The following is a 15000-nucleotide window of genomic DNA, read 5'->3' as shown; positions in this document are numbered from 1 at the left end:
GCGACGACCACTACAGCATCATCATCATCTGTAGTCGCTGCGACTTCGGAATACGACGTCACAGCGCTGCTGCTGCTGCTGTCCAATCGACGCTGCAGCAGCAGCAAAGGCTGCGAAACACAGCAACTGGTTGACAGCCAAAATATTCGGTGGGAATTTTCAAATGAATGAAAGTCAATGAATGGAAACTGGAATGAAATCGTAGCCGGCGACTTTTGAGAGATAGCCAAGCGATTCTCAAGGGGGCGTTTCCCCAAAAACCCATTTGACAGATACGTACAGTCTCGATGTGTTACAATCATAAATGGTGCTCAGCAAAGTTGGTCGAATAATAATGAGAGAGAGAGAGAGAGAGAGAGAGAGAGAGAGAGAGAGAGAGAGAGAGAGAGAGAGAGAGAGACTCTCTGGAACGCTTCCAGACACAAATGAAGATTGGCAGGAGTCGTTGTTGGTGATGTTCAGACGATGAAGAAAGATGCACTCAAAATCTTTAGTATACTTATATGTGTATATATATATAGAGAGATATATATGAGAGAGAGAGAGAGAGTCTCTCTCTCTCTCTTTCTCTCTCCCAAAAGACGAGGCGAACTTACAAGTCACCCCTGGAGTTTTAATTAACATCTCGTTTTCTTTGCGTCCCAAAGCCAGCTTGATTGTAAAGAAACTGGTAAATAAGGGTGCATAAAAGAGAGAGAGAGAGAGAGAGAGAGAGAGAGAGAGAGAGAGAGAGCTGTAATTCACCCAAGATAATGGTTCACTGGACAAGTTATATCCCCATTAGCCATTAATAGGAGTTTTACTAGACTTTTTTTAAAAGTTAGACGGAGACGTTGCTCTCTCTCTCTCTCTCTCCTCTCTCTCTCTCTCTCTCTCTCTCTCTCTCTCTCACAAAATTCCATCAAATATATCACGCCTAAATCACAAACACTACAAAAACATTTTATTTTGAATTGACAGGTCACGAAATAACAGTACTGAACATTATATTATAAAATAAATAAAAATAAAAACCACTTGAGAGAATATAAATAATGTCTCATATGTATGTATGTATATATGTATGCATGTATAACATTATATATATATATATATATATATAATATATTATATATATATATATCTTATATATATATACATACACACACACACACACATATATATATATATATATATATATATATATATATACATATATATATATATATATATATATATATATATATATCTATATATATATTGAAGGAGCAGAAAATGCTGGACGTCAGCAGTTCCTCAAGAGGATTTTACCTGCTAAATAAATCCCCAGAGAGAGAGAGAGAGAGAGAGAATAATTTTGTTCGAGAAAACATTAAACAAGAATCCTAAAAAAAATACAAGAATTGAAGAAAGGAAAAAGGAAAAATAAAACTACCAAAACAAGCATGAGAGAGAGAGAGAGAGAGAGAGAGAGAGAGAAGAGAGAGAGAGAGAGAGAGAGAGATTATTAACGGTGAAGAAAATGAGGTCTACACACTTATATGACATTTATTACAAGGGTTGCTATACCAAAGAACTCCCGCAGAGTTTTCCAAATTAAGAGACACACTTGAGAGGGTGAAAGTATACACATAATCATTCTTAATTATACACATAGAATATATACATATATATATAATATATATATATATCTATATTATATCTTATACTATATATATATATATTATATAAATAGCGGCTAGCGTCATGGAATGAAAGGGGTAATGTGTAGGTAGGGGGCTTAAGGAAGAGAAGAAATTTCAAGGCCTTTCGACTCCTTGTCCTTTACTTAGCAGACTTATGTAAATTATATATATATATATATATATCTATATATATAATATTATATATATATATATATATATATACACATACACTAAACTTTCACAACATAATCAGACGAAACTCACAAACGCATTAACGTCACAGACACAGAGCAAAGAAGCAAATCCTGCAAGAAGCCAAAACATAGAAACAAAAAAAACAAAGATAAGTATCCAGAGAAGGACGGGGCTCTCTCTCTCTCTCTCTCTCTCTCTCTCTGAACTTCAGTAACTGAGTCCATCCATTTCCTTGGCACCAAAAGCGCTGCAGAACAAGGAAGGAAGAAGCGTAAAGAGAGAGAGAGAGAGAGAGAGAGAGAGAGAGAGAGAGAGAGAGAGAGAATGGAAATTGCCTCTCTGAAACATTTCCCCATTACGTGAGAAAGTTTTTTTTGTTTTGTTTTTGTTTTTTTTTTTCTTAACTCGAGAGCGAATATAACCTCCGATACTCGTTCCATTTCGAGGCGAGTATTCCAGGCAAAGTATATTCCAGGGAAAGTATTCCAGCCAGGGATTCTAGCATGGAGATTAAAAAGAAGGGTCCGTTTCTGTTGGGGAGTTAACTTCTCTCTCTCTCTCTCTCTCTCTCTCTCTCTCTCTCTCTCTCTCTCTCTCTCTCTCTCCATTACACATATTTATACACGAACCTTGGACATCTTTTACAACCAATCATATCTCCTACTAACACAAAGACACCAGAATTACTGTGATATGGTCACAGTGTAGTGTGTAAGTGTGGTTCACCAGGGTGTGTAAGGTATATCTGGACTTATGGCGAGAGAGCAAGCCGTAAAATCCTGGAGGCAGGACGAAAGTAAGCAGCGGAATGCCATAAACAAATTCATGGAGGAAGTAAAGCATTTGTTGGAATTTGCAGACGGGGAGTGACTGGTTTGGGGCCATAATGGACTTTTAATGTTGCATATCCGAGACCGCGTCGACTATTTTGACTAAAGGAATGAGGTGGGGACGTCGGTGAAATTGAAAGAAGGACGTATCTACAAAAAATGAGGACATGAATTGGAACATCACTGGAGTGTCAATAGTAGATGCTTGCAAATTGATGCGGTTCTGATTGGTGTTTGTGAAGAGAAATTGCAGGGTCTAGTCGAAGGTTTGGAATGATATTACGCACAGAACATAGAATCTAGGCCAAAGGCCCAGTGCTGGAACCTATGAGGTCATTCAGATTTGAAATGGAAACGGACAGTAAAAGGTTTGAAAGGTGTAACAGGAGGAAAACCTCAGAGCAGGATGGAAGAAAGAGAATATGAACGGAAGTACTGTAAAAGGAATGAAAGGGGTTGCAGCTAAGGGGCCTCTGGAAGGAACCTAAGTAACGCCTACAGTGCATCGCGTGAGGTGCACTGACGGCGCTAACCCCCTACGGGGAGAACTTCATTCGCGAAAATCAAAAAACAATTCAGAAAATATTTCAGTTTTATTCACAAAACATTATCCCTCCCAGAGAAGCCTGAGGGGAAAAAGGGCATAGAGCAGACCCATCCAAATGGCCCCAGCGAATCTCCAAGCGTAATGGTGAGGAACAAATAAAAAAAAAAAGACAAATATCCATTAGACCCCATCCCAGGAGGGGGTGTGTTGTGGGGGGGGTGGATAAAGGGATTAACGTGTGGAATCCCTCTACCATAACTACACATACACCATTACCATTAGAATGGGGTTTATCAGCATTACTTCCTTAGCTGTCATGGTGGAGGGAGAGAAGACCTGTCAATGCAATATAGAATAGAACAGACTCTAGCATTTATAGGCCAAAGGGCAACAAGCGCTGGAACCTATGAGATCATTCAGCGCTAGAGCGGAAATGGACAGTAAAGAAGGTCTGAAAGAACTGGAAGTGATTGAGCAATGCTTACAGTGCACCATCACCCATACTGGGAGAAGCAGACAGACACACAGACAGACCCACAGACGCCACGACCCACATCCAATCTGGTCAGAACCGACGGAATAAAAACTTGCCAAAGACTTATGTAAAATTGGAGCGAGAAGTTCATCTCCCTCTAGGAAAAATAATAATATTAAAAAAAAAAAAAAAAAAAAAAAAAAATTTCCCCTAAAAAAAAAACTCATAATAAAAAGTTTCCATGAAAAACATGATGGAAAAACTCTTCCATGGAATATTTTGAAGATTACAATGATTAAATAAGAGAGAGAGAGAGAGAGAGAGAGAGAGAGAGAGAGATGACAATGACTGACGTAACGACATGTGAAGTCGTCTATGGATTAAAATCATCTTTGTGATTCAGCTCTCCACGTGACGTCACACCCCCAGGGCGTCTTGCGATTGGCTCTCCCGAGTGACGTCACACTCCCAGGGAGTCTTGCGATTGGCTCTCCTGTGTGACGTCACGTTCAGAGGCCGTCTTCCCATTGACTGGAGACGGCTTTAACGTTCACGCCCACCCTCCCCCCACCCCCCAAAACAATCTTCCTTCTAGGCTACGCCAGTCGTCTCTGTAATTATCCCTGATTGGTTAATTGGATCTAAATTTAATGCCAATTTCATCTGGAGGAGAATGAGGTCAGTAATTAAGGTCTCGCGAAGCAGAGACGAAGACAACTTCCCTCGAACGTAGACGCTTTATTCTATTAATCCTGGATGTCTTCAGTAGGGCGAAGCCCTTAGGACGCTGTTTCGGACGTGGGCGTGGCGCCCTGGGTTCGTTTATTTTTCTGAGAAGCCCTTAGGGCGTCTGTGGAACTGTGGATCTGGTCAGTTGTAGTAATATATATATATTTATTTTTAAACAATGCAGGAATTTTAATCATGACGTATTGTAGTAAGTGAATTCTCTCTCTCTCTCTCTCTCTCTCTCTCTCTCTCTCTCTCTCTCTCTCTCTCTCTCATCAGTTGCTAGTTGTGATAAAATTTCTCTCCTCTCTCTCTCTCTCTCTCTCTCTCTCTCTCTCTCTCTCTCTCTCTCTCTCTCCTGTTCTAACCAGGACGCTGCAATTAAAGAGACGATATTCTTATATATTCTTTGCCCATTTCTCTTTTATTTTCCCAATCTCCTGATCCCATCTTCTGTTCCAGTGACAACATTGTCCTCTCGAGGTGGGAAGAAGAAGAAGAAGAAGAAGAAGAAGAAGAAGAAGAAGATGAAGAAGAAGAAGTAGAAGTTATAACAGTTTTGCTGGGGAATTCTGATCGCGCTATATTAATAGAGAGAGAGAGAGAGAGAGAGAGAGAGAGAGAGAGAGACGACGAGAAGAGAGGGGAGAGAGCCTCGTGCCAAAGTTTGGGCCAGCGTTCTTATATTAAATATAAATAAAATAAAGTAAATAAATAAATAAATAAATAAATGAAATAAATATGTCTGTCCGCCCTCAAATCTCAAATAACTACTGAGGCTAGAGGGCTGCAAATTGTTACGTTGATCACCCAACCTCCAGTCATCAAACATGCTAAATTGCAGCCCTCTAGCCTCAGTCGGGGGGAAGCCGTGGCTGAAAGCTTCCCGGGCAGCGCTTCATACAGCATAACGCTGTACAGAAAACTTGTTTGCGTGATTACAATAAAAGCTACTCTTCCTTCACTATTGTCTTTGCAATCTAATTTTCCTCTGCTATCCACTTAACGAAGACATATAATAATACTTCACTGCGTCCATAAATAGCGTTCAATCTATCTGAGAATGGATTCTCCTGAATATCACAGCGAGAAATGAATATATAAACATTGAAGGTTTTCGTGAATAACCAGCTACTTCGCTGGCCACTTACGTGAGCAGAAACGTAATGGCTTTCCCTGGTATATGCAAGCAAGTGGCACACACAACTTACGGGCAGAATGCATTGAAATGCACTCTCTCTCTCTCTCTCTCTCTCTCTCTCTCTCTCTCTCTCTCTCTCTCTCTCTCGTGGGACAGCAATGGGCGCCGCTTTCAAATGGATTTCTATAGGGGCAGACGCGGCCAAGTCTAATGGATGAAAAGGAAGGAGAGAGAGAGAGAGAGAGAGAGAGAGAGAGAGAGAGAGAGAGAGAGAGAGAGAGAGAGAGAGAGAGAGAGAGAAAATCATCTTTCGTTCCAAGAATAACGGGAAAATATTTTACTGAAATACTATTAGAAGTCTTATCGACGAGTATATATCTAATATCTGAGAGAGAGAGAGAGAGAGAGAGAGAGAGAGAGAGAGAGAGAGAGAGAGAGAGAGAGAGAGAGAATCATTTTCCGTTCCAAGAAATGAGGGAAAATATTTTATATTATTAGAAGCCTTATCAGCGGTATCTAATATCTGCGAGAGAGAGAGAGAGAGAGAGAGAGAGAGAGAGAGAGAGAGATTTTCCTACAACAGCAGGCTATCACTGCAAGGTCATGACATGTAATACTGGACACTATTACTATAATATAATAATAATAAAATATAATAATAATAATGGAATAATAATAATAATAATAATAATAATAATAATAACAATAATAATAATAGGTGTTTTTATTGAATTACAGTTATCAAGCAACGACAAAAGGACATGGCTGAAATGCTCATACCACTTTTAATCATCTATTAAGGTCTAATCACTAATCTATTAAGGTCTAATCACTAATCTCAAGTTTCCTAATCATGTGAGAATTCGAACCCCACTTGTAAAGCTAAATTTCTTCATTCATTTATTTCCTTTCGGATCCTAAGGCTTCCACTGGAAAATATCCAAAATATATATTTTTTTTAATGAAACTATAAGTTCCTGAAGCCATTAAAATATACAGACATGGTTCAGCCAACCAGAAGGATCTATCTACTCGAACAAAATGCATAAGGTATATTTCAAAGGAATTGATTATTATACGAATCTCTGACGTACTGAGCGACAACTGGGACCTACGAGGTCAACGCTCAAAGAAGTTGCACTACGAAACAATTATTAGGAGAGCGTGGATAGCAAGATGGAAGAAAGAGAATATGAAAGGAGGTTCAGGAAAATGAATGAAAGGGGATGAACCTTCAGTAATGCTTAAGTATGATAAGGAAATGCGTACATCAAGCAATAGATAAGAGTTTTCTTCATGACGAGATAAATCTGAAGACTTCTCTAACGACTTCCAAAAGTTTTAATGAACGCAGTTGCCAAAGACCTGGTTTTTATTTCGAGCTCACGATAAGATTTGCAAGGAATCATATCAATTTCGGTTTATCAGTGAGTCTGCTTCGGGGTTTTTTTTTTCTTTTTAAAGATTTTGTAAGGCTTGGACGAGGAATTGGTCGAGATAAATCTCTTGGAGTTTCTGAAGAAAGTTTGTATAAAAAGGCTGATTTGACAGTTTGCAGATTATTAAAGGAGGAATTTTACAGTTAAAATAATGGGGAAAAATAGCATTTCCAAAGAGGAATTTTGCAGTTAAAACAAAGGGAAAAAAATAGCATTTTTAAAGAGAAATTTTGCAGTTAGAACAAAGGGTAAAAAATAGCATTTCTAAAGATGAATTTTGCAGTTAAAAACAAAGGGTAAAAAATAGCATTTCTAAAGAGAAATTTTGCAGTTAAAACAAAAGGAAAAAATAGCATTTCCAAAGAGGAATTTTGCAGTTAAAACAAAGGGAAAAATAGCATTTCTAAAGAGGAATTTTGCAGTTAAAACAAAGGGAAAAAATAGCATTTCCAAAGATGAATTTTGCAGTTAAAACAAAAGGAAAAAATAGCATTTCCAAAGATGAATTTTGCAGTTAAAAACAAAGGGTAAAAAATAGCATTTCTAAAGAGGAATTTTGCAGTTAAAACAAAGGGAAAAAAAATAGCATTTCCAACGAGGAATGCAGTTAAAACAAAAGGGAAAAAAATAGCCTTTCCAAAGAGGAATTTTGCAGTTAAAACAAAGGGAAAAAATAGCATTTCAAAGAGGAAAATTTTGCAGTTAAAAAAACTAGCATTTCCAAAAGAGGAATTTTGGCAGTTAAAACAAAGGGAAAAATAGCATTTCCAAAACAGAAAGGTTTTTGCAGTTAAAACAAAAGGAAAAAATAGATTTCAAAGAGGAATTTTTTGCAGTTAAAACAAAAGGGAAAAAATAGCATTTCCAAAGAGGAATTTGCAGTTAAGGAAAGGGAAAAAATAGCATTTCCAAAAGAGAATTTTGCGTTAAAACAAAGGGAAAAAAAAAATAGCATTCCAAAGAGGAATTTTTGCAGTTAAAACAAAGGGAAAAAAAAAATAGCATTTCTAAAAGAGGAATTTGCAGTTTAAAACAAAAGGAAAAAATATAGCATTTCTAAAGATGAATTTTGCAGTTAAAAATTAAAAAACAAAAGGGTAAAAAATAGCATTTCTAAAGAGGAATTTTGCAGTTAAAACAAAAGGAAAAAATGGCATTCCAAAGAGGAATTTTGCAGTAAAAAAACAAAAGGAAAATATAGCATTTCCAAAGAGGAATTTGCATTTAAAACATGAGAAATTTACAGCATTTCCAAAGAGGAATTTTGCAGTTAAAACAAAGGGAAAAAATAGCATTTCCAAAGAGGAATTTTGCAGTTAAAACAAAGGGAAAAAATAGCATTTCCAAAGAGGAATTTTGCAGTTAAAACAAAGGGAAAAAATAGCATTTCCAAAGAGGAATTTTGCAGTTAAATCAAAGGGAAAAAAAAGCATACAAAGAGGAATTTTGCAGTTAAAAACAAAGGGTAAAAGATAGCATTTCTAAAGAGGAATTTTGCAGTTAAAACAAAGGGAAAAAATAGCATTTCCAAAGAGGAATTTTGCAGTTAAAACAAAGGGAAAAAATAGCATTTCCAAAGAGGAATTTTGCAGTTAAAACAAAGGGAAAAAATAGCATTTCCAAAGAGGAATTTTGCAGTTAAAACAAAGGGTAAAAGATAGCATTTCTAAAGAGGAATTTTGCAGTTAAAACAAAAGGAAAAAATTGCATTTCCAAAGAGGAATTTTGCAGTTAAAACAAAGGGGGAAAAAAGCATTTCCAAAGAGGAATTTTGCAGTTAAAACAAAACGAAAAAATAGCATTTCCAAAGAGGAATTTTGCAGTTAAAACAAAGGAAAAAAAATAGTATTTCTAAAGAGGAATTTTGCAGTTAAAACAAAGGGAAAAATAGCATTTCCAAAGAGGAATTTTGCAGTTAAAACAAAGGGTAAAAGATAGCATTTTCTAAAGAGCATTTTGCAGTTTTAAAACAAGGGGAAAAAATAGCAATTTTGCAAAAGGTTTAAAACAAGGGGAAAAAAATAGCATTTCCATAGAGGAATTTTGCAGTTAAAACAAAGGGAAAAAATAGCATTTCCAAAGAGGAATTTTGCAGTTAAAACAAAGGGAAAAAATAGCATTTCCAAAGAGGAATTTTGCAGTTAAAACAAAGGGTAAAAGATAGCATTTCTAAAGAGGAATTTTGCAGTTAAAACAAAAGGAAAAAATTGCATTTCCAAAGAGGAATTTTGCAGTTAAAACAAAGGGGGAAAAAAAGCATTTCCAAAGAGGAATTTTGCAGTTAAAACAAAACGAAAAAATAGCATTTCCAAAGAGGAATTTTGCAGTTAAAACAAAGGAAAAAAATAGTATTTCTAAAGAGGAATTTGCAGTTAAAACAAAGGGGAAAAATTTGCATTTCCAAAGAGGAATGTTACTTTAAATTAAGTCTACATTTAAATTGTGCTTGTATGTATCATTTTACATAATTTGAAGAAATAATAAAACTAATTCACTTAAAGGTTTAACAGCCAACTTTGCATCAAAACAGCAATTGCTTAAAAGCTAAAAAATATTTAATAATTCCACTAAGGTTCCATAATCAGGATTGGTTAAAATCGTCAATTTTAGTAAAATTTGAGAATGAAGGGAGTCACGATTTCGATTTCAATTCCAATTTAACAAACTTTAAAGAAATTATACAAATAATTCATTTGGTGTTTCCCTAGTCATCTATGCATGAAAATATCAATCTATTAAAAGTGAAAAATATATAATTCATAATTCAACTGGGGTTCCACACTCATGTTCGGTTAAAAATATTAATTTTGAGTAAATTTACGAAAGCAAAAGTTAAAAGGTAACTAACGTAATTGTAGATAGATAGAATACGAAATTTATGCCACAGGCCTAGCGCTGGGAACTATGAGGTCATTCACTGCTAAACGGAAATTGACAGGAGTGTTAGAGAGTGTGAATAGCAGGATGGAAGGGAGAGAATATGAAAGGAGGTACAGCAAAAGGAATGAAAGGGGTTGCAGCTAGGGGCCGAAGGGACGCTGCAAAGAACCCTGAGTACTGCTAACAGTGCACCTCGGGGAGGTCATGATAGGTTATGCAGTAGATGGGGTGGGTGTTTACAGTGTGACATCCGTTAGGCACTGTATGCTTTTACTAAGGGTTCAATGGAGCTTACCAACTTCTCTAACAACACTTGTAAAATAATAATAATAATAATAATAATAATAATAATAATAATAATAATAATAATAATAATAATAATAATAATAATAATAATAATAATAATAACAAACTATTCGGAACCAACCAGAAAAGACTATACAGCCAACTAAGAGGGGAAGACAACCACCCAGAAATTCCTGAAGCCGAACCAAGTAAGAGACTATGGGAAAACATATGGAGCAATCCGGTATCACACAACAAACATGCAACATGGCTCCAGGAAGTCAAGGAAGAAGAAACAGGGAGAATAAAACAAAGATTCACAGACATCACGACAGACACAGTCAGACACCAACTAAGAAAATGCCAAACTGGAAAGCCCCAGGTCCCGATGAAGTCCATGGATACTGGCTCAACAAACTTCAAGGCCCTACACCCACGAATAGCAGAACAACTCCAGCATTGTATCTCAAATCACCAAGCACCCAAATGGATGACCACAGGAAGAACATCCTTAGTACAAAAAGACAAGAGTAAGGGAAATATAGCCAGTAACTACAGGCCTATCACCTGCCTACCAATAATGTGGAAGTTACTAACAGTATCATCAGTGAAAGGCTATACAACTACTAGAGGAGACAAAACACCATCCCCCACCAACAGAAAGGCTGCAGAAGGAAGTGTAGGGCACAAAAGACCAGCTCCTGATAGACAAAATGGTAATGAAGAACAGTAGGAGAAGGAAAACCAACCTAAGCATGGCATGGATAGACTATAAGAAAGCCTTCGAAAAGATACCACACACATGGCTAATAGAATGCCTGAAAATATATGGGCAGAGGAAAATACCATCAGCTTCCTCAAAAATACAATGCACAACTGGAATACAATACTTACAAGCTCTGGAATAAAGACTAGCAGAGGTTAATATCAGGAGAGGGATCTTCCAGGGCGACTCACTGTCCCCCACTACTCTTCGTAGTAGCCATGATTCCCATGACAAAAGTACTACAGAAGATGGATGCCGGGTACCAACTCAAGAAAAGAGGCAACAAAATCAACCATCTGAGGTTCATGGACGACATCAAGCTGTATGGTAAGAGCATCAAGGAAATAGATACCCTAATCCGACTGTAAGGATTGTATCGGGGACATCAGGATGGAGTTTGGAATAGAAAAATGCGCCTTAGTCAACATACAAAAAGGCAAAGTAACGAGAACTGAAGGGATAAAGCTACCAGATGGGAGCAACATCAAACACAGATGAGACAGGATACAAATACCTGGGAATAATGGAAGGAGGAGATATAAAACACCAAGAGATGAAGGACACGATCAGGAAAGAATATATGCAGAGACTCAAGGCGATACCTCAAGTCAAAACTCAACGCCGGAAATATGATAAAAGCCATAAACACATGGGCAGTGCCAGTAATCAGATACAGCGCAGGAATAGTGGAATGGACGAAGGCATAACTCCGCAGCATTGATCAGAAAACCAGGAAACAAATGGACAATACACAAAGCACTACACCCAAGAGCAAATACGGACAGACTATACATAACACGAAAGGAAGGAGGGAGAGGACTACTAAGTATAGAGGACTGCGTCAACATCGAAAACAGAGCACTGGGGCAATATCTGAAAACCAGTGAAGACGAGTGGCTAAAGAGTGCATGGGAAGAAGGACTAATAAAAAGTAGACGAAGACCCAGAAATATACAGAGACAGGAGAAAGACAGAAAGAACAGAGGACTGCACAACAAACCAATGCACGGACAATACATGAGCAGACTAAAGAACTAGCCAGCGATGACAATTGGCAATGGCTACAGAGGGGAGAGCTCAAGAAGGAAACTGAAGGAATGATAACAGCGGCACAAGATCAGGCCCTAAGACCACCGATATGTTCAAAGTACGATAGACGGAAATAACATCTCTCCCATATGTAGGAAGTGCAATACGAAAAATGAAACCCATAAACCACATAGCAAGTGAATGCCCGGCACTTGCACAGAACCAGTACAAAAAGAGGCATGATTCAGTGGCAAAAGCCCTCCACTGGAGCCTGTGCAAGAAACATCAGCTACCTTGCAGTAATAAGTGGTACGAGCACCAACCTGAAGGAGTGATGAAAAGAAAACGATCAGGCAAAGATCCTCTGGGACTATGGTATCAGAACGGATAGGGTGATACGTGCAAACAGACCAGACGTGACGTTGATTGACAAAGTCAAGAAGAAAGTATCACTCATTGATGTCGCAATACCATGGGACACCAGAGTTGAAGAGAAAGAGAGGGAAAAAATGGATAAGTATCAAGATCTGAAAATAGAAATAAGAAGGATATGGGATATGCCAGTGGAAATCGTACCCATAATCATAGGAGCACTAGGCACGATCCCAAGATCCCTGAAAAGGAATCTAGAAAAACTAGAGGCTGAAGTAGCTCCAGGACTCATGCAGAAGAGTGTGATCCTAGAGACGGCACACATAGTAAGAAAAGTGATGGACTCCTAAGGAGGCAGGATGCAACCCGGAACCCCACACTATAAATACCACCCAGTCGAATTGGAGGACTGTGATAGAGCAAAAAAATAATAATAATAATAATAATAATAATAATAATCTTAAGAGATTGCAGTACTCTAATGTCAGGATAAATCTAACTGCTGAAACTGACGGCATACAATTCGCCTCAGCCATTATGCAATATATCTGAGCGACAGTATCATACAGAAATGAAATAAAATAAGTCTTGGGTAGATAAGGTGTTCTTCAATACACACACACGAACACACAAAAACGATGCTTTAAGTCTACAATATACCAGAAATAGTTTAAGATTTAGAAATGTTCACCCAACCACATTCGACGGAAAACAGCCGAACAAGGGTATCACTTTCATTTACATGAATCTCTCTCTCTCTCTCTCTCTCTCTCTCTCAGGGCTCACCTTCCACTCGTAGAGGCAGTCGTTCACGAGGTCCACCGTGAAGACGGGGTCCTTGGAGCACTGCTGCCCCTTGGACAGCTCTTGGAACTCCTTCATGAGCCTCCGAGTCCTCACCAGCTTCATGTGCTTCGTCGTCGACTCGTTCAGGATGCTGGGAGGCGAGGACTTCTTGAAGAGCCCTCCTCCTCCTCCTCCTCCCCCGGAGGCGTTGGACGAGGGGAGCGGCGCCGCCGAGGACGCCGCAGACGAGGCGCCCGAGGACGGCGAGGGGGACGAGTTGGAGGAGGACGTCGACGAAGACGTCGAGGACGCCGAGGACGAGGAGCTGTTGCTTTTGGATCGACTGGAGCCCTTCGAGGGACTCTGCTGGGGCATGACGCCCCCTTCCGCCGGCCCCACGCGGCTGCCTTCCAGGTAGGCGTGCCGCGAGAAGAACCTGCGGGCGTTCGAGGGCGAGCACAGGGGTTGTTGGGGCGTGCCGTGGTCGGCCATACCGCCCCCTCCGCTAGCCTGACCCCACGCCCCAGCGGCTTGACCTCCCCTGCCCCCCGCTACGCCCCCGACGCCGCCGCCGCCACCGCTTTGGCCCCGCCCGGCGTTGCCCTGACCTCTGCCGCTGCTGCCGCCGCCGCTGCTGCTGCTGCTGGTGCTGTTCTGACCTCGCGTGACCTGGTACTGGGGGTCGAGTTTGTCCCCAGTCCGAAAGAGCTTCCTGAGAGCGGCCGCCATGCCGCTGGACTTGGCCGATCTCAACTTGCGACAGAGGGAGGCCCGGAGGGACTCGAACTCCTCCTCCTCCTCCTCCTCCACCTCCTCCTCCTGATGCTGGTGGTGCTGGTGCTGTCGTCGGTGGGGCTGGGGGTTGGGGGTTGGGGTGGGGTGGGGGAGGGGAATGATCCAGAGGGAGGGTGGCCTTGTCCTCCTGAAGGGGTCTCATCGACATATCACTTCGCACAGATCGTCGTCGTCATCATTGAGGGGGACCTTTTTCCTTTCACAGAGAAGAGCTTATAAACTTATAAAAGTATATTTATAAATATTTGAAGAGCCCTGATAAAGTAACTTATAAATACTGAAGGAAGTATACCAATTAGAAGTAACTGGAGGAGAAGATCATCAAGAATAATAATACTTGACTCTCGAAAGGAAGACCGCCACTTAATATATCCACTGAGATATATCTCCTTGCAATAATATGCCTTACAACACTTGGAACTTTTCATAAAACTAACTCTTATCATGAATGAAAACCGTCACAGCAAATTTGCATTTTCAAAAGCACAGCGAACAAGATTTACACTCTTCCAAGTGTATTTAAAAAAAAATGAACTTCATAACGTGCTACGCACTTAACAAACTTTATAATTATCCATTTCTTATACGTTTTGGCACTCTTTCCTATCGGTAATATTCAGCTAGATTTACCTCTTCCCATTTTCTACTTCCTTCCGGAATTATTCCACTTTCTTAAGCACACAGACTTTTCTCCTCACTTTCCTCCCTCCCCCGCCCCATTTTCCTCACTTCTTCCCTCTCTCTCTCTCTCTCTCTCTCTCTCTCTCTCTGCCTAAGTCAGCTTTCCGCCCAACTTCGAGGAAGACCCGAGTCTGCAGAGAGCGAGGCTTCCTTTTCGACCTGTGGGTGAAGGAGAAAGGGAGATGATTAGTGTTTGGTATATTATTCATTATGCACACACACACACATACTCTATTTTCATTCATTCCTATTACTGCACGTCAGAGATTTTTTTTGTTTCGGTTTACGCTGCATTTTCCATCATTCATTACAGCTTTGTAATCGCTCCATTACCTGTACGTTGCGTATTTTACAACCATTGAATGTCTGTTATTTAAGTATGATGT

General features: G+C 39.5%; 1 protein-coding gene across 1 annotated transcript in view; it reads right to left on the bottom strand.

The window, feature by feature from the left end:
- The window catches only part of LOC135205267 (ubiquitin-conjugating enzyme E2Q-like protein CG4502), a gene marked incomplete at its 5' end in the record, with an annotated part of 79022 nt that extends 65311 nt beyond the window's left edge, over nt 1-13711 (bottom strand). The window contains 1 exon segment of the mRNA XM_064235632.1: nt 13139-13711. Coding sequence (XP_064091702.1) covers nt 13139-13711 — 573 coding nt within the window.
- Nucleotides 13712-15000: the final 1289 nt, after the last annotated feature.

The sequence above is a fragment of the Macrobrachium nipponense genome, chromosome 49 (genome assembly GCF_015104395.2).
Source record: "Macrobrachium nipponense isolate FS-2020 chromosome 49, ASM1510439v2, whole genome shotgun sequence".
NCBI classification, from domain to species: Eukaryota; Metazoa; Arthropoda; class Malacostraca; order Decapoda; family Palaemonidae; genus Macrobrachium; species Macrobrachium nipponense.
Note: the sequence above shows the minus strand (reverse complement) of the source record. Positions and strands in the feature narration are given on the sequence as shown.